Source organism: Ambystoma mexicanum, chromosome 11 (assembly GCF_040938575.1).
Source record: "Ambystoma mexicanum isolate Mex_15411 chromosome 11, UKY_AmexF1_1, whole genome shotgun sequence".
NCBI classification, from domain to species: domain Eukaryota; kingdom Metazoa; phylum Chordata; class Amphibia; order Caudata; family Ambystomatidae; genus Ambystoma; species Ambystoma mexicanum.
In genome coordinates, this window is record NC_090934.1 from 1399081448 (window position 1) to 1399108640 (window position 27193).

A 27193-nucleotide genomic window follows, 5' to 3' on the forward strand; every position below is an offset into this window, starting at 1 on the left:
TTGACAGCCACGGTTCTCTAATCTCATGAGACGGTCTCACTCCCCACCAAGGAAATTGCCTTGCCCATACAACATGTCGTCACAAGACCAAGGGAAAACTACACTGCAACCATGCCGTCAAACGCTCAATTTAGCTGCTTGGCTCATGTCATAGTTTGGGCACCTCCAAAGATGTATGGACATTCTTGGAGGGGCACAGCAATTTAACGCCAGACTTTTGTCATCTTGTGCAATACTAAAAACAACCCTATTGACTGTTTACCTAAAGGGAATTATACCTTCTGGTTGGCGTATGTCTGAAATAATTAGTAATTCTGCAACATCACTGATTTCCTTGTTTGTATTTGTCTGTGGCACGCCCTTAAGCCTCCGGGTCAATGGTGCGTGATATAAATATGCATAGTCCTTTTATCTAACACCGTTAGCTTCAGGATTTGTTTAAACACTCAAAGTCCACTGTGCTGCCCTCTCTGCGTAACCACATCTCGGTGCAAGGTTTCTTTTTTGAGAATTCCAGTCATTCATGCAAGAGGTTCAAAGACTTCACCCTTTAATGTTGTTCTTGCAAGACTAATGGGCCCTCATTTTGAGCCAATGCGTAAGCCAAGTCTTAAGGCTCTCGCCTATGAAACTGCTTTTTTTGGTTGCTCTTACCTCTATCGGGAGAGTTGGTTCTCTGCAGGCTCTCAGTTCAAGACCCATTTGTTACCATTCATTAAGACAAGTGGTACTGCGCACACACCCGCGCTTTGCGCCCCAATTTCATTTCTAGGTTCCACGTGAGCCAATCCATCAAAAATCCAAATTTCTTTCAGAATCCCACTAACTTGGCTAAAAGAACCCTCCATAGACCAGATGTCAGGAGAGCAGTGGTGCATTTCCTTGATAAAACCAGACCACTAAGAAAGACAGACCAATTCCTTGTCTCTGTTGCTGCTGGTAGAGAAGGGAACCCTGTCTAAGTCAGCACTCTCTCTAGGTGGATTGTTAAATGCATCCACCTAGGTTACTTTCTTGCTAAGATTGACCCTTTACGACTAGAACCCGTTCTATATTTGCAAAGCCGCTTCACTTTCACTCGGCATTAATGCTGAGAGATGCATTCTAAGACTGAGTCTCAGCTCGGTCAGGCAGTGTAAAGATATTTCTTTACACCGTTCCTTCACACATCCCACCACCATCTCCTGCTTACAAGTCTAATGTGATTCTAAGCAGATTCACAAGCATTGGAAGACCTGCATTACTCAAAGTAATTGTATTTCTGGTGCTTGCTTCTGCTTAGATTTGCACACGTCCATCCTTCCCCTTTTGAAGTTGAAGGAGCATAGACATCTTGCATCTTTTCTCTGCACTCAGGCATTCTATCAGGCTCCTCACGGCAGAACAAAAAACAACCGGGGAACTCGCTGCATATAGGATTTTGTGTACACAACACGTCACATTACTTCCCTTTTCAGTTTTCGAAGGAAGAAAAGGCACAATACTCTGCGATTACAGCAAGATGTCGGACTATATGTAGCACATGTGAATCTAAGCTTATACAAGCACCAGAAATGCGATTGCAGGGGTAATGTATGTCATTCCTGTGTTTCCAGTAGTTAAACGTCTTTCAACGCCCAATTATAGTTGCTTTCAGCCTTCCCCTTTGTTAGGGTATACGGATAATGGAAACTATTGATGTAGTCCTGAGAAGATTTAGATACTGTTTTTTATGAGTGGCTTTTATCTCCAGTTTTCTGCTCTTGGTATTTGACAGTCTGTTAGCAATTTCCTGGTTTACTCGAACCATTTCTTATGTAGTTTGGATTGCACTGTTGCTATAGAGGTATTGCCTATCTGTTTTCCAGAGACTTTCTCCCCGTTTTGTTGCAGTATGAGTGTAGACCTATGAAATGTGGCACCATTTGCGTTTACATTAACCTTTTGTGTGTATGGTATCGCTGCAGGAGCGCGAGGAGGCAGCGACAATGTTCAAGGGCAAGCGGGGTGTGCAGCTTGCAAAGGATATTGCCAAGAGAACGAAAACGTAAGCTACAGATATCCAACTTCAGATGGAGTTCACCTTCAGAAACACCCTGTCTTTGTGCTTTTATAGAAATTGGATGTCCTGGACGGCGTGGCATCTCTGGTGCTGGGCTGCCATTGGCGATGAGGCTTTGTATTGAACAATGGTTGAAATAATCCTAAATCATTGGGGGAATTAACTTGTATTGGGCCGCAACTCCACCAAATGAAAATTTGGAGGCGCAGAGATTTGGGGGTCAAACGGCTACAACTAGTGCATAAAGCATGGTGTTTCTGGAGGGAATTTTGCCTTATTGTATCAGTATGTTAACCAAGATAAGATACTACACTGGTTTTGAATTGGTTTCCAAAGTTGGTCTTTGGACGATTCGAGAGGCTGAACATTACATATTACTGTAGTTTTTATTTTTCATTTTTCCTTTTTTTTAGTTTTAACCCAGGTGCTGCTTTACCAACTGAAAAAAAGAAGGCTGGTCCATCCCCCGGGAGACGTGGAAGCGATAAAGGTAATGCATGGACCTTCATGATTATCTGTTGTGCGTGGAATGGGAGTTACTCTTATTGTAATAGTTATTGATGTTCATTTTATTTTGTTCACCCTTTTCATTTGTTGACTGATTGCTGGGAACTTTCCATAAATTATTTTATTTATAACAGTGTTGATAAACTTTAAAGGAATGGTTCGGTCAGAAATATTATTGGCCAAAAAGATGGCCAAAATTAAAACCTAATATATCCCTATGGAAAGTATTGAGCAAATGAAGCTCAAACTTTAAAATTGGAAGCACTACGGGGCATCCATTTTGTGATTTCAGGCAGCCTCCTCGCTCTGTCCTTGCGGCACTAAAAAAGCAGCAAAAGCCCCCTACTGGGAGCTTTTGCTTACTGCTGCAGCCTGAGGCGGTGAAAACACCCGATTTTTCTTTTTGGCGGGTGAGAGGCCCATAGAAGTGAATGGGCGAATGAGGAGCTTGGCGGGTGATGCTTTCAAGGCGGGTGACACCCGCCAAAAGCGGGTGAGTTGAGAGCTATACCCTTTGGGACTAGGAAGGTGAGCTTGCTAAGATTAAGGGTTTTGAAAAGCAAACTACACTCTCTCCTGTTCCTGTATGTCCGCAATTTAGTGTAGTATATCTTAGAAGGATGGTACATCAGCTCACTCTAGGGACAGTCCTCTCACAAGGGCTACCTAGTGATGGTTGGAAGGCCAGCTTTAGCTAAATCGGTAGGCTTCTAAAAAAATATTTGAAAGTCACCTGGACTGCCTTTGGTCCAGGTTGAGTGGCCCACTTGGTCTAAATTGGATTTTGTAACTGAGGTGTACGTGCTCTTCATGTTGAGTGCACATTTGCTTTGTGTCTAATGCATGCACAAATATTGTTACAATGTTGGTTTGTTTATTCTTGCCTTCTTCAGCTTAAGGCGGTACAGTGGCCTAGCGTTTCTCACTGGTGCGGTACTGGGGTTGGGGAGGGGCAGAAGCTATGAGTGACTTATTCATCTGCCGTTCAACAGAAGTACCCTCCTCTGGCGAGCTGAAATTTGTTTGCTTAATGTAACCTGTGCACCACAAGCCTTGAGACTGTTTGGTTACAATTGTGTCCTGAGTTGTCCGGTCCCTCAGCCATGACACAGCCCATGGGTCCCTGTGAAGAGCAACCACCGCAGCCACTGGAAGTACGACTCAAAGATTGACCTAGTGCGATTTACATTTCTGACTTATTCAAAACTAGAGGCCAACGTTTACGATTTTGAGGGGCAATACTGAAAACCTTGCTGTGAATGATTTAGCGTACTGCTAAGCTATACTTCAATCATGCGCACACTTTTATTTATATACATCGGTTTATAAAATGTATTTCATTAAAATGTTGTACATCAAACTTTTCCACAAATCCTAACCCATTCCAGTTTATTCATACTCAGTCTAGGGGTTGTACTTTGTCCAAGTATGACATATTGATTCTAGATGTGCTACAGAGGGATGTCTCGCCAATCAAAACCATGCAAAAATGTAATGCTGGATGCATTCAAAATTGCACTGTTTGCTTTGCAAATTAATTTACTTAAAAATAATATTTTGCTAACCACAGTGATGTTTTTTTAAAATCTGAGATGGCAGATTCAGTTTACGTATGTGTGATAGATAATGCTAACTTCTACGCGCACACTGTAAAAACGTCAAACTTGTTCCATTTTACTTGGCAATCATTCTCAACATGTTCCTTTCAGTGTGGCGTGGCCAACTGCCATGCTGTGAGGACGTTTCTGTTGAGCTCCTGCGTGATCCGTCTGAATCCGGGCGGTAATGCACAGAGACAATTACTCTGGGCCAGCGATGCATGAGCAGCAACTACTCACCCTAGCTCGAACGATTGGACATGAACCAGCGAAAAACGCATGGTCTGTGAGCAGAACGGGCCCGAGGAGGAAGCGAGCCTGTGCGCCGAAGAGTCACCAAGATGGCAATGAGCCCCGGTGTAACGCACCACTGACTGGAATCAAGGGGGAGAGGGAGGGAAAAGAGGGTTGCAGCAACTCAGCCAGGAGCCAGAGGTGTGTTGGTCCCAAGCGGTATTGCTGCTGAGGACGCGCAGATAGAGACTGGGAAGCTATGACACTTTAGCATCCAGCGATGTTCCATGGACCTGGAGGATGAGCTGAGGCAAGAGTACAGCCGGAGGGACACGAGCCAGGCGGAGACGCCCAGTAGTGCAGCTGCAACAACAAACGGTAGCAGTCCAGGAAGGTGCATGGGGGGGGCACGGAGCAAGGCTGTGCCAGTAAGCAGTACTAAGACCTAGGCCCCCAGCCAGAGGCACTTGGGCACAAGTGGCAGCAGGAGCAGGCTCAAACAGACCCGAGCAAGCTCTGCAGAGGAAGGCCTAGCGGTGTAAAGAAGCCCCTCCCCCTGCCCCTTCACACAATGTAAGGGAGCAAAAGGGCGACATCACAACAGTGGCTGGTGGCCCATATCGGCACGAGGTCCTGTGGAAGACTAAAGGGTGACCCTCCCTCCCCACATAAAGGGAGAGGCGTAAAGGTGTAGGACAACATAGTGGCAGGTAGCCCCCAGAAGAGGAGGGACTATAAATGGTACAGTGCCAGACAGCCCGCAAGAAAGGGGGAATGTGAATGTTCGCCCTCCTATGCCCCGACATAAGATATTGCAGAGGATGCACAGGGGTCAAGCATAAAATACTACCGGCAGTGCAACGGGACCATAAACCTGTGCAGTAGCAACGTAGGCGACCATCAATTATAAACGGTACTAGGACACCTTATATCCACAAGACCACTGCACATGCCATCTAAGGCACCCAAAGGAAGATGCAAACGACCTACAATTGATTCTTACACCAGCTACACCAGGACAAAAGCTATGGCAGCATCTGCCCCACTGGTTGTGCAGGCACAGTCGGATAAGACGGACAAAATAAATTATGACCAACTAGTGCTGGCAGCGATAGCAGACCTCCATCCTGACTGGATAGCAAGATGGACGTCATTAGCCTTGATGTTGATCTACTAAGACAAGATGTGCGTGCATTATCCGAAAGGACTGGGTCTCTGGAGCAGCAAGTGGAGCTGAATGCGACAAACCTTAAGGACACATGAGAAATGCCGTGACAATGCAACAGTAGATAGAACCTAGAAACAAGAGTGGAGGATGCAGAAGGGAGAGCTAGAAGAACATCAGGATTATAGGCCTCCTGGAGGGGGAAGAAGGTACGAACACCACTAACTAATCTGCGGCAGCAGGAGATCGGCCCAGAGAAACGACGTACACACGGTTTTACAGTGGAGCGTGCACATAGAAACCACCCGAACACCCCCCTCCAACACCCATCATCGCTAGAATCCTGAACTACAAGGATGGGGAAAAGATCCTGGAACATTTCAGGATGGGAGGCACGATACGCAGCCCTCATCAAAAATCACGGCGTACCCGGATTATACACTCCCAAGTGCAGAAATCAAGAATACACTTTGCCTCCCCCAAGAAAAGGCTTTGGGAGTCCAACCTCAAATACATGTTACTATACCCGGCAAAGTTGAAGGTTATATACAAAAGCTGAGTTTTTCAAAACTATGACGCGCACAGGTGAATGTATACACAGAATTTACAATCGAAGACTGAGGAACGAAGGAATGAAGACACAGGGACATGATGGACTTAATACTGGCAACACTGCGGTTTAGAGACTGGAGTGAGACGGCAAGATTAGTGCGTTAACACATGGAATCATTTCAGAACTGATGCAGCTTATTGTCGGAACACACAGTTTCCAAGATGACTAGTCAATGTTGCAGTGGCACGTCCTCCACCCAAGACTATTATTTTATTGGATACTGACGGTTAAGTATCCACCCGCCGCTCAACTGGCACAGGACAGGTCAGTCGCTGCAGGGGTGACCAGCTGGAATGCCTGAGCATGGAGAACATTGCTGTACAACTGTTGGTGGGGTTAACAGATGTTTTGGGGTAGGGGTGTGGGGGAGGAAGTTCTTAAGTTGGGAACCAGCGAGGACGACCACACATAGCAAGCAACACCAGGGTGTTAGACTAACAATGTGTAGTGGACGACAGAATGAATGGCAGCGGACCTTAAGGTAGTCACTTGGAACGTCGAGGGCCTAAACAATTGCATTAAACGAAATGGGGGTAATGCCTTATCTACGGCGTAATGAGGTGGACATGGCACTCTTACAGGAGACACACTTGACACCAGAGCAACAAAAGGCCCTAGCCAACAAATGGGTGGTAGCACAATAGGGGCACGCCTTACTCTGCGTATGCTAGAGGGGTACTTGTATGGATTGAACCCTCAGTTTCCCTGCGTGTGCGGCAGACTGTGATGGACAATGGAGGCACGATGGGCCTTATCCATGGTTTCCTAGAAAGTGGGAGGTCTGTTTAATTAACCACACACCCCGAACCACGACAGCATTTTTTTCCCATTCACTGTATCCCAGGGTCAGACCATGCACTGCACAGTAATTTGGTGGGGATTTCAACTGTACACTGAACCCGATACTAGACAGGCCAGACAACAAATATTCACACCCTGCCCCGCCTGGGAAAGCTCTATACACTGGTCACAGATTGTAATTTGGTAGACCTCCTGGAGAGGCCTACATATGCGAGTCAGGATACTCTCACCAGACAGCACCTTTTAAACTTAAATACAAGACTAGATTATGTGTTCACTACTGCAGAGACGCTAATCAAATTCACAGCAGCAGACTACAAAGCTAAAGTGCTGTCAGACCATGCGCCGCTGCTAGTTGCGTGTTAAGTGATGCCCCCTAGAGCCTGCATACCAATGTGGAGAAGAGCGGAATCCCTAAAAGAGATGACGTTTAGGGAACACCTTCGAGTATTGTGGAGTACTTAAAGTATAACACAGGCAGTGTGGCATCAGTAGGAGTATTATGGGAAGCCTTCAAGGTAGTAGTTAGAGGGCAAGTAATAGCCAAAGCAGGCGGTATGCAGTCTATAATGACAGAAGACTTGGTGAAGGCAAAAACTGCTGTGGAACGAATGGAGCAAGCGGATGAGATGGAGGGGTCCTGTTAGGCAGAGTTTGCATGCAGTACCCTCTGGGACCACTACACAAAAGTAGGACTACAGGTGTAAGCAAAAACAACCTTTGGTATAAGTCTGTACCGCACAGTTTTTGGTAGCGAGCTGAGCAGCCAGGCTTATCGCAAGAGGGAATGTGAGCTTGGAAGCGTGTTGCATAAAGGTCTGCAATGACAAGTATTCAGATGGACACTTCGACTCAAGGTTTCTTGGTAAAAACACTTCATTTATTACACTATCATTTTATAAAGCATTCACTAAATGAGGCATCCAACATCACACAAGTTATAGTACAATACTGAATACTAAGCAGTTGAGCTCCCTTGAAGTACGAGCAAATAGCATTGAAATAGGAGCAAAAAGTCATAAGTTAATAAAACAAATATTACATAAACAGTGCAAATAGTTTGGGTTCACCAGAGGAGTTGATTCAAAGCAATAGGTAGGCCAAAGTCAATGGACTAAGGTCTTGTATAGGTAAAATAAGTTTTAGCCCCAGTTATCAAGGATGGCGCTAAAGACTTGGCTCCTTTTGATCACCACCCAGATTGATTCATCATTTATGAACTCGACTGTCCCGAACAACCTTAAAGAAGCTTTGGTCCAGCCACTACTCAAAAAAAAAAAAACAATCTTGACCCTAATATACTGACCAACTATAGACCCCTTGCGACTCTCCTGTTTCTCCTGAAAATTCTATATGGTGGCATACGTCCAAATGCAACATTTGGAAGATGACAACCTCCTAGGTCTGCGACAATCTGGCTTCTGCCCCAGGCATGGGACAGAAACGGCCATCCTGGACAAATCCAAATGGATGAAGCTAAAAGCAGGCGCACGCTGGCCATCTTGCTCTTGTTGGACTTGTCTGCAGCCTTTGACTTGGTAGACCATCAAATTCTGCCAACACCTGTCTTCGGCTACTTCATTCTACCAGAATACCACCAACTAGATTCAATGCTTCCTTTCCAATAGAATGACTAGGGTCTTCGCCCCATTGGCCGCGGCTGACCCAGTCCCCATTCAATGTGGAGTCCCCCAAGTGTCATGTGTTTCTCCTACGCTTTACAACTTTACTAAACTTTTCTTTTTGCTCGTCTTTTTGCTCGTCTTGACTATTTGGGTGTCACATACACGAATTACGCTGATACCCAGGTCCTCATCACCCTTACCGGTTGCTATGACAACGATGTTGTAAAACTAAATGAAATCTTCCTTGAAATCCAGGCCTAGATGACTACTCGTAGCCTTTGCTTAAACAACGATACAGAACTGATGATTGTGGGATCCCAGTCCCTCCTTAACAAACTCTACCCCCGGTACCAGTCCTTCACTATTGACAGCAACATTATGAAAGTCTCGCATGAAGTGAAAACGTTGGGTGTCCGTCTTGACTACACTCTCGCTTAAACAAATAAATGCCACTATCTCTTCCACTGCCTACACTAATAAACTTATCAATGCTTGTAAACCATTTCTGCCCACTAAGAGCTGCCTCACCTTGGCAAGGGCTCTGATTCTGTCCACAACACTCTTTCTAGGCTCCACTAATCAAAATCTGAATAGATTACAGGTTAGACAGGACGCCCTCAGATGTGTCCTCAATCTACCTCGCACGGCTCACATCTCCACCTTTTTAGAAAGGAAGTTCACTGGCTTCCTGTTCGTGACAGAATTAAATTGCTGCCACTTGTCATTACACATAAATATTGAGGTGCTGTCAGGGAGAGGCATTTATCAGGCCAATGTTCAAGACCATGCACCACCAGACCAATCAGATCCCCTTGCACCAACTGAACATTCCCAAATTTAACTTGAAAACAGCAGGGGGAGCGAGCTTCCGTGTGCTAGCTGCGAAATGTTGGACCTTGCTCCCCACGGACATTGGAGCTGACCCATCCTTTTGGTCGTTCAGAGCCAAAGTGAAGGATCTATTCTGTACTCAGTAATACCTTTCCCTCACCGTCAGCCCTGCCACCTCGGCAAGCAGATATGTTGTGTTATATGTTTAATGCTCCAAGTTACCCCATGGTTTGGCTGCACTATACAAATAAATAAACTAAACGAAAAACGGTTCTGGTGTTTAAAACAAAGTCTTTGCCACGGTTCTTAGAAGTAGTTCATGGAAGAAGGTTTGTATGTCGGTCTCAAGCCGACTAGGCCTGTAAGGTGCCAAAGTTGTATGCACTTTCACAGTGAGAGGTAAGTTCTTTTGGTCAGGTTTTCACAGTACCTTATTTTGAAGAAAGTTGCAGCTGAAGACTTCAGTTCCTGCAGATCTCGCTGTTCTTGAGACTCAGTCGTGTGGACAAGAGGGAGGATGTCGGGACTCCTGCACTGCACGGGGACTGGTCACAAAGCTGGCAAATTAGAAATTCTTCGATTCCGGTTGCTGTTTCTTCAAGCACACAAGCTGGGGTCCCAACATCCCCACCCCAGTTAATCCTAACCAGCTCCGAGAATGGTATCCAGGTGGTTTACGAGTTGATTGGTCCCACCAACTCAAAGGAAGAAGTCTTCCTTGAAGGGGCTTCTCTGTCGAGATGAACTTGGCGATTCGGTCCTGCAGCAGGGCTCCACTGGGCAAACCAATGGTCCAGTAGTTGCAGCAGCTGTCCTTTTCCAGCTTGTCTTTGGTTCTTTTGTTCCAGTGTTCTGCCTTCAGTCCAAGAGACTCGCCTTTTAATCAGTTTTCTCCCATTCATTCCAGCCTAGCTGCCACTCGCCCAGCAGGGTGGCTGTCCTTGCTGGACAGTCAGCCAGACGATCACGCCAGAGTGCATTTGGGTCTTAGAGGAGACTAAGCACAGGGAGTTTCGGGCACCTCCCCGACTTCCTGCCCACCAAAGGCGTAGGAAAAAAGGGACCAAACCTGGTTTGGTGCGCAGAGACCAACTCTAGAAGGACATTTCCAAAAAGAAATGGCAAAAAAAGACCGGGTCCTGTTTAAACAAAGGTGCTTTAGGTGCCATCTTGAAAAACATAGCTCTGGCGATTTTTAGCTACTGGTTTTCGCGGTTGGGAAAAATCATGGTAGTTTGTTGTAAAACCACTGCCACCAGCCATTTCGATAGGAAAGGGGGTACCATTTGACTGCTACGTGAGTTTTTAGAGACTGGGGATACTACATAACTCCTCCAGCATTCTATAGGAAGATGGTGTGTGCTGGGTCTAGGAATTTAAAAAGACTAGTAAAGTCAATTTAACTTTACATTCTCTGGGAAAAAGTAGTTTATCCCAGAGAAGGTATTTCAACCTTGAAACAGCCTGAAAAGCTTCCCTGCGTCACTGCACTGAGGGTGCTGTGTAGCACACATGAAAAGATGATGCCTTTTGGAGTCATCTAAAACTCCATAGTCAAAGAGCACAAGAGTAAAGCACACATCAAAATACATGAGTGGGGGCGGAAAAAGGCTCTTTCCAGGTAAAATAAAGTCCTCAAAATCCAGCAATGTTGCTGGGGGTCTCCAAGGTGGAGGGAATTAGCATATTTGAGAATTCTTCCTTACAGGTCCCACAGCTCAAAAGTGAATAGGTTAAGACCTGAATATATAAGACACTGGGATCGGTTAGGAAAGCTGAATTATGCAAAATATGTAGAAAGCCAACAAGCTGAGTGGGATAAACCGGTTAGAATGTTAGCCTGGCTGTACAAGCGGGACACACAAAAGGGTATGATTAACTCGATCAGGGGCAAAGACGGTGTGCTGCATGTGTCGCAAGTAGATGTAAACAATGGGTTTCTAGAATAAGGCGCTTTACGCAGACAGGACAGGGGAACATGCTGCAGACATCGATGAGGCTTTAGTACAGACCTCCCAAGGCTGGACTCCACAGCAATTGCAAGACTAGAAGCGCCTATCGCACTAGAGGAACTGGTAGATCCAATTAGAGGGCTAACCACTGGTAAAGCACCAGGCACAGATGGCTTGCCTAGTGACTTTTATAAGGAATATTTCGCAAAGGTGTTGCCCCCATTATTATTGTTAAATGAAGCGTTTAATGCAGAGGGTCTCCCGATGTCCATAAGAGTCCATCATTATATCCTTACTTAAACCAAATAAGCCAGATACCGAATGCTGTTCATATAGGCTGCTTTCGCTTTTAAACCAAGATGTGAAAATATTCACAGCCCTACTGGCAAACCGACTCAAGACAGTAATAGCCACACTGGTACACCCAAACCAGACAGGATACGTAACCGGCAGGAACATGACTGGGAACCTTCGGAGGTTGCATCACATAGTAGACCGTTCCAAAGAGGGCACTGACCATTACGCTGTGGCCTCACTAGACGCAGTCAAAGCGTTTCATTCCGTTAGGTGGCCATGGCTGTTGGCCACATTCAAACGATTCGGCATGGGCCCAAATTACACCAAATGTGTACGGCTGTTATACAGCCAGCCGGTAGCCAGAGTCAAGACAGGCCGCCAGATTTCGGAACAGTGGATCTTGCAGAAAGGCACGAGGCAGGGATGCCCCTGATACCCTATGCTGTTCATCCTGGCTCTTGAGTGTACCCGCGTACTGAGAGGCAGGCATATATACACAGGGAGGGTGGGATCTAGTATCCCTGTGTGAATGACATGTTAATACTGGGGAAATTAATATGGTGCAGAGCCTAATATGATAGGTAATTTCTAACGCACTTAATACCCAGAGTTTTCTAAGTGTGGACCCGGGGATCGAACCTGTGTTGCTCCGTGTCGTCTTGCTTCCAAGGCGAGCATGTTGCTGCTGAGCTATCCTCACGGAACACTGCAAACTATTAGGTACCAGTGAGCCCTGCTCACCCCAAATTCTGCTGGTGGCACTAAAAGCTGAGGACCAGCAACGCAGAATGAGACTGAGAAAACGCTGGGAACCTATGGGGGTGGCCATGATCGGGGATTTACTCCAAGAAGGGAGATGTAGGGACTGACAGGGTAACACGCAGGACAATACATCACACATGCCTCCCTACTTGGAAAGAGGTGATTTTACAGAGGACGATATGATGGAGACGCTCGAGGGGGGCCACACAGTGTCGCAAAAATATGATCTGATCATAGGAAAACGGGAAGATGCGACTATACAAACCCAAATAAGTTGGAAAGAGGACTTAAAGGAACAATTTGTGCAAGGGGTTTGGGAGTGAGTGATCTAATACCACTGAATAGTGTTGAAATGGATAACTGCAGCTCCTGCAATTATGTAACCCACAGAGCATACTTAACATCCCGGAAAATGTCAAGCTTTAATACAAAACAGACCATTGTTGCCCCAAATGTAAGCGCACAAATACTGATATATTAACATTCTGGGAAGAGATCACACAATTATTGGCCAAAGTAGACGTTAGGTTGCATGTGCAATCCCTCAAAGCCTGTTTATTAGGAGAGTTTCCACAGCCAAAACAAACAAGACATGTTAAACTGAAGGACTTGGGTATGTTCTCGTGAACCATCGAATAGCCATGGGTTAGAAAGCACAGAAGTGCCAGAGTGTATGGCATTGGTGGCAGGACTTAAAGAAATTGACTCTGGCAGAGACATCAGTGTGGCAATTGGTTAACCGCTGAGGGCAAAGAGAAGTAAATATAGATATTGAATCATGGAGGGTTATGCTCCAGGAGCTGTTCTGCACTCTACAAGCGCAATCCCAGACACAAGAGATTGACTCATCCTCCACGGACGCTAACGTGAAGGTATAACTGCAGCCCAGTGATTTTACAGGCATCCGCATGAGAAGTCATAGGCTGGAGGGGGAGGAGCGTGAGATGGCAGAGAAATTCACGGGCAACAATGGTTGCATAGTACAATGTCTAAAGCCAAGTGTTCAGAGCGTGGCAAGGAAGGGGGAGAACAAATCTGAGATCTTACTAGGCCCAGTGACATTGAGAACGTGCAAGTGCATGGGAGAGGGGGAGGGGAAAAGTAAATGGTAGAGGGGAGAAGTGGAAAGTGCGAAGCAGAGGAGAAACGGGTTCATAATAGATAATATAATAATATATAATTAAATAATAATAAAGGCAACAAACGGTGGTAGTGCAGCCAGCAATTTGCAAGTGCTAAGTTTAAGGCAGCTGACGGGGTAGGTCTAAGTGCAGGAAGAAGAAAAGGGGGTGGCCCGGAGGCAGTGCGGGAGGGTGGCAGGGTGAGCATGTACCTGGGCCCAGAGGACAGAGGGTGGTCAGGTGAACGGTGCCAAGAGAACAGATCAGCAGGGAAGAGGGGGAGCCAAGGCAGAAGAAAAGAGGAAGGTCTTGAGGTGCTTCTGGAACCGGTGATGGTTCTCAAGTTTTAGAGTGGCAGGGAGGCTGTTCCAGAGGGAGGCCCCAGCTGAAGACCGATCTACCCCAGCTCGTTTCTTTGAAAAAGAGTGACCCTTAGGAAGATGGCGAAGTGCTCGAGAGAGGAGGTATTTGCGGAGTAAAATAGCTGATGGTATTTTTCAATAATGTTTTAAGTTAATCCAATTTCATTTCAAATTCTATGGTGGCATGAAGGTTTTATTTAGTGTGCCATTACATTTAGTTTCAGTAAAGTTGTGTCTCTGAAGTTTTTGCCCTTACCACCAGACATCGATGTTGCTCCTTTACAGTCCTGCATTGGGTCGTGGTTGTGTGGGCATGATCAGATGTTTGCCTGTTCCCTGACCCCTATTTATGCTTTATATTTTGCCTTGTTACTTTGCTACTATTTGATCGGTCTTCAAATATCCTATAGTGTTAGTTTTGTAATCTTTCACCTGGTTTGACAGTTTACTTGTCAATATATTTTTCATTAACTTAAATTGTACGCCCCTCCCCCCGCCCCTCCTTGCAAGAGTGTTCTGGGTAATCATTTGTTCCCTAGAGTTAGTTCTTGGTTTGTACCCTGCTTTGAGTTTGTAGTTTCTCTTGCCGCTTGGAGGTTTACTTCCATCATCCTGCCAACGGGTCCAGTTCTTGTCATTGCACTTTGGGATCTTGTTCAGCTTCTTCTCCCCTCTCCCGATTACCTGGAGTAGCTGATTACCTCTGGTCTTGTGGCGGGGCTCAGGTCACCCAACGCCTCTACTCTTTGGTTTTCTTTCAGTGCTCCGCTCGAGGTAGGTATTGCCTCCTTTTCTCGTGGGCTCTGGTGCCAATTCAACACGCCAGCAGTTCGGCAGCTTGTGGTCCACTCGGCTCCTCTGTTGGGCTGCTCCCTGCTCTCCTCTGGGCGGAGCATGCCTACTTTTCCTGAGGTCTCCGGTGCTGGTCACTCTATACGCCAGTTGTCGGGCAGCTGGTGCTCAGTGAGGCTGTGAGCGTTCCATGGGATTGGCCGTGGTAGGCTCTGCTACTCCTGATGTACTCATCTCCTGACAAACCTCATAGGAGGAGGGTTCTGCACCGCCTTCTCCGTGGCTGTGGCCTTCCTGCTGTTCCACTCCTGATTGGCTCTGTATCCTAAAAAGGGGTGAGGGAGGCTTGGCCCAGTGGCATTTAATTTGCCCTGTCCCCTGGGGGTGTTCTTAGCGGGCTCACCTACATAGTTTCAAATGGAGGGAAAGGAGCAGGCAATGGCAAGTTGGTGATGCAGGGACATTCAGTGGCTTTGGATTCAGAAAATTGGAGATTACCTTCAGGGGTGATTGGATCAATATGGCATTGTGGTACTGCAGCAGTGACTTTTAAAGCTGAAAGCTGGTAACCACGCAGGCGGTGTGGGGTAGCGGTTGCTAGCAGACTTGGCTGGTCTCCGACGCAGAGATGGTGCAAGTGCTTTTGACGGCATGTCGCAGTGAAAGGTTGCTCTGGCAGTTCCCTTGCAGCAGTTTGGTTGCCGTGGAAGGTGGCTGAGCTGGTGTCTAGGTGGTTTAGCATTCTCTCAGAATGGGCCAGAGATCACTTCCTTGGGTTTGTGGTTACTAGATGACCCAGTCCAGCAGCAAGGTGTTGGGGAGATTTATCATGTTATGCTTCATTCGCTCTCCTAGTGAGACCCTCCGCACTTGTTGCTAGACCTCTGGCCCTTTTTTTCTTTTTATCCTTAATGAGTGGAGCCTTTTTCTTCTGTGAGAAACCTGAAGGTACTCTTACAACTGTCTTGATTTACAAATGTTACGAACGAGCGAAGACGGCTGTGCCACAGAATACAAAGTACACAATTGCACAAGGGCTAGTGTCAGAAGACAAATTTAGACATTTACTGTAGACCATATATTGCCATTGATGAATCATTCTTGTGGGTTCAGCAAAGAGCAAGCGCATAGCTTGTTCCGTGGCTTTAGTAAAGGCGATTAACAACACATGATGGATTCCTCTTCTAACCACAGAATAGCAGCCTCTTGTCTTCAACAGCTTGATGCCTTGAAAATGCACGTGGTGCTGACACCATCAGTTATAAGCTATGGATATTCGTTGGCAAATAGCATGCATTCACATACAATGCAAGCTTGGCGTCCAAAGGACAAAATCGGACACTTAACTGTAGACTCACAAACACCTGCCGTTCGGGCACAGTTCCCCTTTTCCAACAGAAGAAAGCCAACCTGAAGTGGTGGCTTCCTGTTTTTAGATGAGCTCGTAGCAGAGATGCTTCTGCACTGATGAGCAGCCAGAGACAGGAAGCAGGGTACCAAAATACACAGGTGCGGTTAAAGCATCCAAAGCAATTGTCGCGTCTAAACCCCTTCAGAAAATGCATCCAATATAATGGCATTTGAAATAGGCCAGAAAAGAACAGCGCGCTTTGCTTGGTCGTCAAGCGGAAGCCCATGCATTCTAATGGAAATAATCGAGAAGCAAAGATGGTGCCCGTCACTTGAGTTTTCACATGGGTAAATCATGTGTGCAATGCAAAGCTAGGCTCAAGAACAGGTTCAGACTGTAGACGTTCTGTCCAGGCCGAGGAAATGACGCACATAGTATATGTAGACTAAGTCACGCGTGTTAAAATAAAAAGCACAACAGAATAAGGCTAAAAAAAACCTCGGCAGCATGCACCAAAGAGCAACCCAGAACCTGGGGGCGGTAAGAGCCTTTGATGTATTCTTGTCAAGTATAACTAGGGATGCAGAACTCGGCACTGTCAAAGCATTAGGCCGAACTCCTGAGGCGCCTCATCATAACTCAAGACTTGTGATTCTGTGCCCACTCCACACAGGCATGCCTAGGGTTCGGGGGGGGGGGGGGAGTGGGCAGGGAATCACGCCCTAAGGGGTAATCAAGTCGCAACTGCTCCACAGGGATCTTCTATTCAGGTGGCCAGAGAAGGGCCATCTCTTTTGGATCCTGACCCTGAGGGTGGACTAGTGAGGATCACCTGGGTGGAGGTTCCTTGGGGAGCAGGGGCCAGAGGGCGAGACACCGTATTCTCCCCCCTCACACTTTCCTGACATTAACTTATCCAACCCTCCCTCAGTCTTTCTAGGATATTGTTCATATCCTAATGTCCCCCCCTGAAGTTACCCAAAGTACTGCAAAGAAGTTTCCCCAAGGAACAGTACAGGCTTCCTATAGGAAACGCCACTATAGTACTGGAACGAAGAGGGGTTTTGAAGACTACAGCACTGAAGGTCAGGCATGGCCTGTTAATTGGATTGATTGTGGTCAGTTAATTGAACCTCAGACTACGCCTGTAGAGGCCCACAGGTGTATAAAAGGTGGAGTTCACAAGCATCAAGGAGGGCGAGTGAAGCCTTTGCGAGGAGAGGGCAACAGGAGAGCCATCCAAGCCCACAGGAAGCCAGAGGAGAACCAGACGCTGAAGGACGGCACAGTGAGATAGTCATTGCATGGCGAGGGAGCTGTCTCCAAGGAGCCTGAGAAGGTGGAAAAAGGGTACCGTGGAAAGTAACGGTCCCTTTGCTGTGACTCAGCAAAAGTACTTGTCACCCACTATGGCTACGGTGAGTACCACTGCGCAGGGCCCAGCGCTCCATCCTCGGCCAAGGGACATTTCAGTGGACATTCTCTCGACTCTCCACACCCTGGTGACGGAGATTCAACAGAGGTTGCCACCAGCTAAGCCCTTAGTTGGACTTAAGAAAAACTGTCCTAACTAGGATTTTGGCAAAAACCCCTAACAAAAGGCAAGCAGGGTAAACTTTCTTCAGCAGACCCAACCTCAGTAAAAGGCAAGCAAGGTAAACTTTCTTTAGCATCGCCTACCTCGGTAAAAGGCCAGCTGGGTAAACTTTCTTAAGCAGCGCCTACCTTGGTTGCTCAGACTAATAGTTCTGCTTGATTAAGTAAATGGCATATGAAACCAAGCACTCTAACCACTTCTCTTTTGTCATTCAATGCTGGCGATCAAGCGCTGCATTCCATGGTATTCCCAAAGCAGAGTGACCCTGCAGTGTTGCTCCTGCTTTCGTGAAGGCGATAGGTGCTGCCCTATTCTATTTATCACTCCGGTGACAAAGGCAGAGGCTCCTTCCAACCCTTTGCAATCTAGACAAGGATGAGACTGCTGCAATGGTTGGGCGGGGCAGCGGGGGGTGGGGAGCAGTGTGTGGATGCAAGACTGGGCTCATGCTAAGGACTGTGGTCTGGGCAGGCACACTAGTCCTAAACAGACCTTGGAGTGTCAATCCTAGTAGTGGTCTGCAACTTGTGAGCTCACTTATTTTTTCAGATGTGCATTCGCGAAGGTGAACTTGTTTTGTACCCTAAACATTGGTGATCTAAGACTCCAAAGCCAAAAGAGCCTGCTACCTCAGTCCTTTTGGTACCATGGCTCAATCAGATGATCCATTTAATCTTCATACAAGTAGTGTTGACATTAAATGTACAGGGCTTCAGATGATCCTTCCTGGATACCTGATCATACCTACAGTTAGGACATGGATTCCCTCTTTTGTTGACGCCTCACCATTCAACCAGATTTCCAACTAGTCTGAGGATGACCAGCTGGCATGGGTGCAATTTTAGGGGAGGGGGGACAGGGGTGTTCGCCGCCCCCACCCCCCAACTTTTCATGGCACACCATTTGGCTGGTGCATCTTTTCTTCAGATGTCATTTCCCCCTCACCCCCCAACATTTTCAACAAAGTTACTCCACTGCCAGTTGGTTGAGGGTGTTCATGTCTTACCCTACAAAAGGTGCCCAAAACGAAGTGTAAAATGTGTACTTTCATATGTAAAAGAAGGTAGTTGACCACCTGAGTCCCATTCTAGATATTCTCAGTGCATCCTAGTAGGTATAATCGCTATTACCAATACAAATTCCTTTTGTGAAATTTTGAGGCTGACAATTGGACACATTACCTCCCTGAAATCTGGATTACAAACTCTGCAAATCTGCCATCTAGAGATACAGACCCACAATCAATTGCGCAACTGATAAACATGATGGTAGTTGCACCATTTCACCATCGACTTTATTGACGTGGATGAAATTGCCAAAGATTTAGTGACTTTAGAATGGGAGAAGAAGAAAAGAGCAAGAACCTCCAAAGAAATTGGAAACTGCCGTTTATAACCAGTCAAGGTTGACATAAGACTCGGATGTTCACCTAACTAGTCTTCGAGGGTACATTAATTTGGTTTTGAAAGAAGATTTTTTTTTTAAACTGAGTTCAGCTCTTTTTCGAATAGAACAGACACAAGACAACATATGCCCCCCTGAAGAATGTCCTACATTTTTTGTGTTCAATGGACAAACGTGTACAAATTGGGAAATTATAAAGTATAAAAGATAATATGCAATAGCTGGCATTGTTACAGCCAAGGGACCACAGTGTGAATGAGTCATGCGTTTTTGTCCAAGGATATACTATATAATTAGGACCCACTTATATTGGTTTACTTGTGTTGTTGCTTTTTTAGGTATTGTAATTCTTTTACAATGTTTTGATCATTTTCATGGTTCAAAAGTGTGGTTTTCTTTTGTGTGATTAATACAATTTGATTTTTTTTTTAAATGAAAACATAAAATGGTATTACTAGATTGTTGGATTGGATACCCATTGGCACTTATGTTACATAACGTCTTTTTGTAGAATAGAAGTATTTCTCCATGTAGTAAGAAGTTTGTGAATCCACCAATGTTGACATAGCCGTTTTGAGATTAGTGTCCCACCCTGCGCTACTCCATTCTGAAATGTTGGGTGTTTAATGCAGCACAGCTGAACTGGAAGATACTCTAGAGAAACGGTACTCCATCCCCTCCCACCCCCATATGTCCATCTACTTCACTTTTGCCACCACTCTAAACGCTCACCCATCCTCCCACCCCTTGAACTCTGTGCTGCGTTTGGCGCTATTCAGCCCCCTCTATCTTGCTGTCATGCCTCTGCTTTCAGGGCACTGCGCTTGATTTGATCACCACCTGCCGATTTCACAGCTCCTGATCCATGTCATGGAACACTAGCACCTACTCTGCTGCTGTGCTCCCAGTAGGCGGGACGTTATGGGATTGTTTCATATTCTAATGATGTGCTTCGTTTGTTGATGTCCCATACTTTAAACTTGAAATGCTAAGGATGTGGCTGTCCACATCCCTGCACCTTTTGCTAACTACGTGACCAGTAAACTTGTTCAATAGTTCTCTGGCTTGGTTTGCTGCAGAGACAGAGGTCCAAAAAATGTGTTGGGTTAGAGAGCTATGGGAATGAAGGGTATGTGACCTGTGGAGATATTGCATGTTTTCAATAACATTGTGGAATCGTCCCAGTTGGCCATCCAGTCCTGGATGAATACTGCCCTTTGACATTTCGAGGCCTCAATGTCTGTTTTTACTGTTTCTGCCCCTCCTACTCCCCCCTCATTTCCCCTTTCTGCTCTGCATTTTTCATCCTCTGCATTCAATTGAGTCCTCTTTCACCCTGCCCCTCTCCAATATTTCCCTCTGTCGCTATCCGCTTTTTAACACTTGTAAATTCATTTCACTTTTGTCATGTTTCTCAACTACTTCTCATCTTTCAGTGGTGAACGTATAGTGTAAATATCGTATAACCTAACATTTAAATTTTCCCATCTCGGTCATTGTTCTGCTGTAATTGGTCTTCCTGCCTACCAACTTTCTCCTCTACGCTCCTTTTATTCAGCCATTATATATTCTCTTCTGCCCTTCACCTCATGCTTCTATTCTTTGTTCTGCTCCATTCTTGGCTTCCTTGTGAATTATTTCACTTTGTGTGCATTGTTAGAATGTATCCGTGGTCTAGCCCCTTCATATTAGTTTCTATGTATATCTCATCCTGCACCCTGCAGCTCCCTTTCTCCTTGCTGTCCCCCAAACCCCTGGTGCATAATCCAGTTTCCTACTCTCACTTTTAGCACCTCCACCCGTCTTGCATCTTCGTCCACCCTCGTTTTAAAGCTTTTATACTTTCCTGCTCTTTAAATCAATAAATACAATGTGATCTTTGGACATATCTACTGAAATTGGCTTTTTTTGATGGTGCATCAACAAGAGCTCTATATATACTTTGCTAGAGGATAGTCTTATTTCAAATGGCATAGCCTTGCAAAATGCATCGATACGCAGGGTAAAACTATTGTGCACATGTCCTTGGAAGACTCTTTTCTATAGCATGTTATACAGATCATGGAAAACCTTATTTCTCCAGCATTGGATCTTTCGTAGATTCACATTCTTGAATATTCAATGTTGTCAGACCGGGAATCCTCTGATTAAAAATAATTGTTTATTAAATGTATGCATTAATGCCATTGGAAAATTGAATGGGGATAGCCCATTAAGCCCAGTGAGGTATTCAATTGTGTAGTCCATCCACTTCACTTTGGTCCTTTATGACCCTAAATTATGAGGTGGCAGGGTTTAAGCTCCGCCCCAGGCAGCCATCTTCAGATATTTCACCACAGTCTTAACAGAGGGAATCATCCAGCTCTGAGCTTTTCAACTTTTTTATTCTATTTGAGCTGTTAGCTCTTTTCCAAACGTTTCCTATTTTGATCCTCTGATCAAGGTCTATCAATTGTGTCTTTCTGGGACCAGAAAACACAAGATTCCTACTCTTTTTCATAGAGTGAAAGTTTACTTCACACCATGGCTGAGGAGGCACCAACTGCAAAGAAGCCTTCCCTTTTCAGGGACTGCACCAGATGCAAGAAGAAACTGGTTTATATGAGGGACCCTCATGAGCACTGCATCTACAGCTTGTACCCTCATGACATCCACAAATGTGAAATGTGCAAGACTTTTGTGTCACTCCTCGGATGAGGAATCTGTCAAGGCAGCTCCAGTTGTGTTGCAAAAACTATCTGAGAGTCAAACTTCTAAGAGAAGGAGCACTTCCCAAAAGGAAAGTAGAAAAGACTTTCCTCACGCCTTCCTTGAGCTTTTAGGAGAAAACTACCTCTAAAGGTAAGGGTGTTTTTAAAAAAATGTTTTGGGAGGGGGGCGATAGGGGGGTGGGAGCCTCCACAAAACCGTTGACGACCAGACCATCAACGAAACTTGTGTTTACGACCACTCTTCAAACATCATTGTCCACGAGAAAGTATCGTCAATCCTCGTCTATGATGCAGTTGTCGACGGAGACCCACCATTCGTCCACGAAGCTCTCGTCGACGGAACCAAGATCTCGCCACTCTTTGACGAAACACTGAAACTGTCATCGCTGTCAATTAAGCTATTGACTGACAAACCTGAAACGCTGTCCACGAGCACCAGTTACGGCTATGACGCCATCCAATAAAGGCAATACAGATGAGCTGTTTGATATGGCCCCAGAAACTCTGCAAGTCCAGGAGGAGCCAATGGGGAATGTAGCTATCTCCTTTAAGAGAAATGACAGAGCGGCCAGATATCATTCTACAGGAGGACTTTTTGGACACTGAATTCACACGAGAACAACCTATTCTTAACCTACAGAGAATAGTCCTCCTTGGCACCCCATCACAGAGGAGACGGCAGACCCATATGAACCTAAACTCATGGAGTCAATGCGAAGAATCATTGATGAATTCAACAGGCGTCCGATCCGAACCATTGATGCCATCGATCAGCAGACACAGGAATTTGTCTACCTCTAACACAAGATCTCCTCAGAGACAGATCGCCTCATTTTTGCAGGCCTAGAGGCTCTCCTACCAAGAACAGACCTCGGAAGAGGCCATGTTCACCTGACCCAACCCACAGGCGTAGGAGCAGGACACTTAGTGCTTCACCGACAAGAGTCTCTCCACCTTCACCTAGACCACTTTCACCCATAAGGGACCCTTAAATAGTACCATCGATCCATTTGGTCTCTGATTGGCCGCAGGATCCGTTCAGGGATTTTTCAGATCCTGAAGAAGGGGACATTACCCACGACCCTGACGCACAAAGCGGATGGGACGACTACATCATAGAGAAACCCAGGAAAAGGGATTCTACAGGGTAGTCCTCCCCGCCGGACATCTTGGTATCGTTCCATACAATTATCGGCAAGGCGCAGATCCTGCAAGTAAGTCTGAAGAGAAGAAGTCAGTTCTATGTGAGCATAGGGATAAATGTAGAACAATCACTACTCTTCCTATGTTGGATACAATATGGGATTCAGATCCTTTCTACGCCTCTTTCCACACCGGCTCTTGTCTCGATGCCCGAAAAGAAATGCAAGGCCCCCACACATGGCTCCACTCTGCTTAAGAGGGCATACAAAACCAGACTCCATGATTACAGGGGCAGCCAGAAAGAAACTGGCAAATCCTTAATCTCCTTTGTCGGCACCACCTGACGAGGGCGAAAATTGGTGGCTATGGGCAGGAAGGTATCCTCATCAGCTTCCCTTATCAGGGCAGGCAACACTATGGCTATGACGGCTCGTTTGGACCAGGAGTTATGGCTATGCATGTCAAAGCCGACCAAACATCTACCAGCTAAATTTCAAGAAGAAGCTAGGGCGATCATAAGGGATGGTGAGGCTACATACGACCATTTGATTGACGCAGTGGTGGACGTGCGTCAACCGGGCCCAAAACCAGCCTGGATGAAGGCAACCAACTTCAGGCCAGAAGTCCAAGCTCAAATAATGGACATGCCTTTCGATGGGCATGATCTCTTTGGCAAAGAGATCAATGACCATTTTAAGGGAATCAAGACACATGGATACGGCTCGAGCTAACGGCTCTCAACGATCAAGACCAGGATTGCCGCTCCGTTCAGCCCTTTCAAGCCTCATCCTCCAGGTACAGAGGTTTTAACTGTCCATCCTTCTGTCAAGAGACAGAGCAATACCTTCCAGGATAACCGCTATCAGGTGACGACCAGATACAGAGGGGCAGATGTGGTTCTACCCAGTCCAAAACGCAAGCTAAACAAAATTGACAATCCATTCCTTTCTCACCCTCAGCACACCCCGGTGGGAGGAAGAGTGAGCCGCCATTATCAACACTGGCGAAGGTTAATATCGGACAAGTGGGTGTTGCAAGTAATTTGCGAGGGTCTCACACTCGAATTTCTCCACCAACCCCCTGCCCTTGCACCCGTTCGCCACGAGGTCCACCATATGAAACGCATGACGATCGTGATCTGCAAGGTACTGCTGAAAGCAGCCATAGAACCTGTTCCGGGGAAACTAAGGGGAAGAGGCTTCTACTCCCCGTTTTTTCCTTGTGAGGAAAAAGAACAGACAGTGGAGGCGATGCTGGATTTGAGGGCGCTAAACAAATTCATCAATCGCATCAAATTCAAGATGACATTGTTACAAAATGTTCTTCCTTGGTTAAACAAATGCTGCTTCCTCGCCACCTTTGACTTGGAAGACGCATACTTTCATATTCCCATTAATCCTGCGCACAGAAGGTTCCTGTGATTTGCAGTAGGTTTCTTATTTCCAATTACGTGTTCTCCCTTTCGGCCTAAGGTTGGCACCAAGTGTCTGGCACCGGTGGCAGCAAAACTCAGGCAGACAGGAACAGAGGTTTTTCCTTATCTGGACGTTTGGTTCATAACGGCAACTTCCTTCAAATCGGCAACCTCGGCGGTCACAAAGACAATGCTCCTTCTGAAGAGTTTGGGCTTCTCCATAATCTAAACAAAATACTGTCCAATCCCCTCCAAAAAAAGTGATCTTCCTGGGAGCAGAGCTCAATACCCGCATACCCAGGGTACGACCCTCAGCAGACAGAATTTCAACTGACCGCATCGTTCCACGACAACGTGACATTCACAGTAAGATCTTTCAAATCGCTCCTGGGCATCATGTCCTCATGTAGATTCCTCGTTCCAAAACGCAAGCTTCGCGTGAGACCAATCCAAGAGACCCTGGACCACCAATGGAGCACTCTGGTCATTGGAGGACATCCTACAGCTTCCAGCAAGCTTCCAGAGTGCTCTGATGGTGGAGCACACCACAAAATCTGTAGCAAGGAATACCTTATCAAGTCCCAACGTCGATGCTTATTCTCAGAACAGGTGTATCTCTATCAGGCTGGGGAGCACACCTGGCAGATCTGCAAACAAAGGGCATGTGTTCATGCCAGGAGTCCCAGCTACACATAAATATTGTGGAACTCTGAGCAATCCGCTGGGCGCTGAAAGCCTTTCTACCTCTATCAGGGCAGACAACACAACCTCCATACACTATCCCAACAAGCAGGGAGGCCCCGAAATCACAGATGTCCAAGGAAGCACAAAGGCTGTGGGATTGGGCACTACAGCACAAAGTGCACATCAAAAACACCTGCCAGGAGTGGACAACGTCCTAGCAAACGAGCTGAGCAGAGACTTCACGACCTCCCACAAATGGAAACTGAACGAAGCAGAAGCTCAATGGATATTCCACAATTGGGGGCATCCGGACATCGACCTGTTTGCCACAAAAGGCAACAAGAAATGTCTCGTGTTCGCCTCCGGACACCCGGAAGATCTGTCTCTAGGGGATGTTTTCTTAGTAAACTGGACAGGCAAGTTTCTGTACGCCTTCCCACCAATTCCACTGATAGCGTGAGTACTGCGCAGGTTGTAGGAACAACTTTGCAGAATGATACTAATAGCTCCGGATTGGGCACGTCGGGTGTGGTATCCAATCCTATGAGTTTTCTCCCAGCACCCGTTTCTCCCCCCCCCCCCCCCCCATGCCCCCAATTTGACTCAAAGCTCACCAGAACCTCTTGACACAGCAGAACCACAAGGTTCCTCCCCACGACCCAGTGAGTCTATCGCTCAAGGCGTGGTTCCTGAGCAGCGAAAACTAGCCAATTTAACCCTCCCACCAGATTGCTGGGATATAATCAAAGCTTCCAGAGCTCCGTCTACACAGACCACGTACATCCGGAAATGGACTCGTTTTACCAAATGGTGTGAGACTTCCTCAGTGGACCCACTCGCTACGTCAGTGGAACAGGTACTGCCATACCTATTACACCTGGCTAAAGCGGGACTCTCCCTGGCTTCCATCAAAGTACATTTATCAGCCAGATCGGCCTGCACAACAAATCCAAATCAACCATCGTTACTGACCAACCTGGCGATCAAAATCTTTCTCAAAGGGTTACTGCAGACTTTTCCACCAACACTGGTTACCTCTTGGAGCTTGAATACAGTTCTGGCAGCACTCATGGAATCACCATATGAGCCCATACAGAGGTGCAACATAACATTTCTCTCCTGGGAGGCCGCCTTCCGGGTTGCAATCACATCACGCCTTTTTGTCTGAACCACCATTTACCATGTTTCAGAGGGACTGCGTCATTGTTAAAACGATGCCCCCAAAATTCCTACCCAAGGTTCTTTCGGAGATGTCACTCTTGGAGCGCATCGTGCTTCTGACCTTTTTCATGAATCACACTTAAAATGCAGAAAGAACGCTGCACTTGTTGGATGTGGCCGGAGTCCTCATTCTACATTCAAAGGACCAGAGAATTCCGCACCTCTGCAAGGCTTTTCATAGGGTTCTCTGGCCGCTCGAAAGGGCAGCATATCTCTAAGCAGCCTTGCACGCTGGGTGACTTGGTGCATTAGTCACTGCCATTGGGCTGAAGGTGATCCACTCGCCAGACCTTCAGATCACTCCACCAGAGGAAGAGCAGCTTCAACTGCTTTCCATGCGGGCGTGCCAATATAGCGAATCTGCAGAGCATGCTCCACACATTCGCTAAACATGGTTTGGCTGAAGACGCCAACAAGGAATCGTCAGTAGGACAGGCGGTCCTCCGCCACCTCTTTATGTAAGGTAGGAGCAGCCTTCTTCCCACCTTTGTTCCCTAGTAATGTAGCCTACTTTGAGTTGCTGTGCACTAGGTATGCTGAAGATTTATCTTCGAGTTACTAAGTAATGTGGGCACGCTTAACTGCTTGGTATTATTCAAGCATGTGAATCTATGAAAGATCCAATGCTGGAGAAGTCTTAGTTACTTGACTGTAACTGTATTTCTCCAGCATTGGTATCTTTCATAGATTCACATGCGCCCACCCGCCTCCCCTTGAGGCTGCTTCAAGGCCTGGCAGTCATCACGCAGGTAGTCTACTCGCGGTTCAAAATCTGAAGGTGGCTGCCTGGGGCAGAGCTTAAACCCTGCCACCTCATTAGCTAGGGTCATAAAGTCACGAAGTGAGGTGGAGGGACTACACAAGTGAATGCCTCACTGGGCTAAATGGGCTATCCCCATTCAATTTTCCTATGGAATACATGTAATTGTTAACATTATTTTTAATCACTGAGGATTCCCGGTCTGAC

General features: G+C 46.4%; 1 protein-coding gene across 1 annotated transcript in view; it reads left to right on the forward strand.

The window, feature by feature from the left end:
- SNRPA1 (small nuclear ribonucleoprotein polypeptide A') overlaps window positions 1-27193 on the forward strand; it is a 103457-nt gene that overhangs the window by 49078 nt on the left and 27186 nt on the right. Inside the window, 3 exon segments of the mRNA XM_069625021.1 lie at window positions 1947-2026; window positions 2455-2506; window positions 2508-2531. Of these exon segments, the coding sequence (XP_069481122.1) occupies window positions 1947-2026; window positions 2455-2506; window positions 2508-2531 (156 nt within the window).